The sequence below is a fragment of the Buceros rhinoceros genome, unplaced genomic scaffold, assembly GCF_000710305.1.
Source record: "Buceros rhinoceros silvestris isolate BGI_N320 unplaced genomic scaffold, ASM71030v1 scaffold16789, whole genome shotgun sequence".
NCBI classification, from domain to species: domain Eukaryota; kingdom Metazoa; phylum Chordata; class Aves; order Bucerotiformes; family Bucerotidae; genus Buceros; species Buceros rhinoceros.
Genome location: NW_010429990.1, coordinates 49105 through 49610, shown reverse-complemented (window position 1 = coordinate 49610; position 506 = coordinate 49105). Strand labels below are relative to the sequence as shown.

General features: G+C 55.7%; 1 protein-coding gene across 1 annotated transcript in view; it reads left to right on the top strand.

Annotated features, from left to right (window-relative positions):
• The first annotated feature begins 488 nt into the window (after positions 1-488).
• Positions 489-506, top strand: part of FAM110B (family with sequence similarity 110, member B) — a 2121-nt gene continuing 2103 nt past the window's right edge. The window contains exon 1 of the mRNA XM_010142874.1: positions 489-505. Coding sequence (XP_010141176.1) covers positions 489-505 — 17 coding nt within the window. The remainder of the gene's footprint in view (position 506) is intronic.

Below are 506 nucleotides of genomic sequence, written 5' to 3'. Positions count from 1 at the left end.
AGCGACGCTTTTCGTGTAAGAGGTGCAGGGGCAAGAGGGGGTCACGGGCGCCCCAAGACCCGCCTCCCCTGCACCGGCGGCAGCGTCCGGTCTGGCGGTGGGAGAGGTGGTCCGGGAGACGTCTGTTGCTATCGCGCTGATGTCAGGAGCTCTCGCTAACGTGTGGTTGGTTATTCTGCGTTTCAGATCGCTGCCGGTAGCGGAGCACAAAGGGAACGGCGAGACTCCCACATCTTTCAGCGAGAAGAAAGGAGTCAGCGGAGCAGACTAATACGGACTTGTGTCGGGTGGCCTTGCCCTACAAAGGCTGCCTTTAGAAGAGAAACGCAGTGTTATTTAATGAGCTGTGAGATGAGGCGCTGCTGCTAACGCTCAGATCCCAGGATTCATCGGCTATTCATTGTGCTTAATGTACATGTTTCTGCACCGTGCGTTTAGGAGATCCCAGAGAAGAATCCAAAACGGCTGCGGGGGAAAGACCACCAAACATGCCTACAGAAACACTA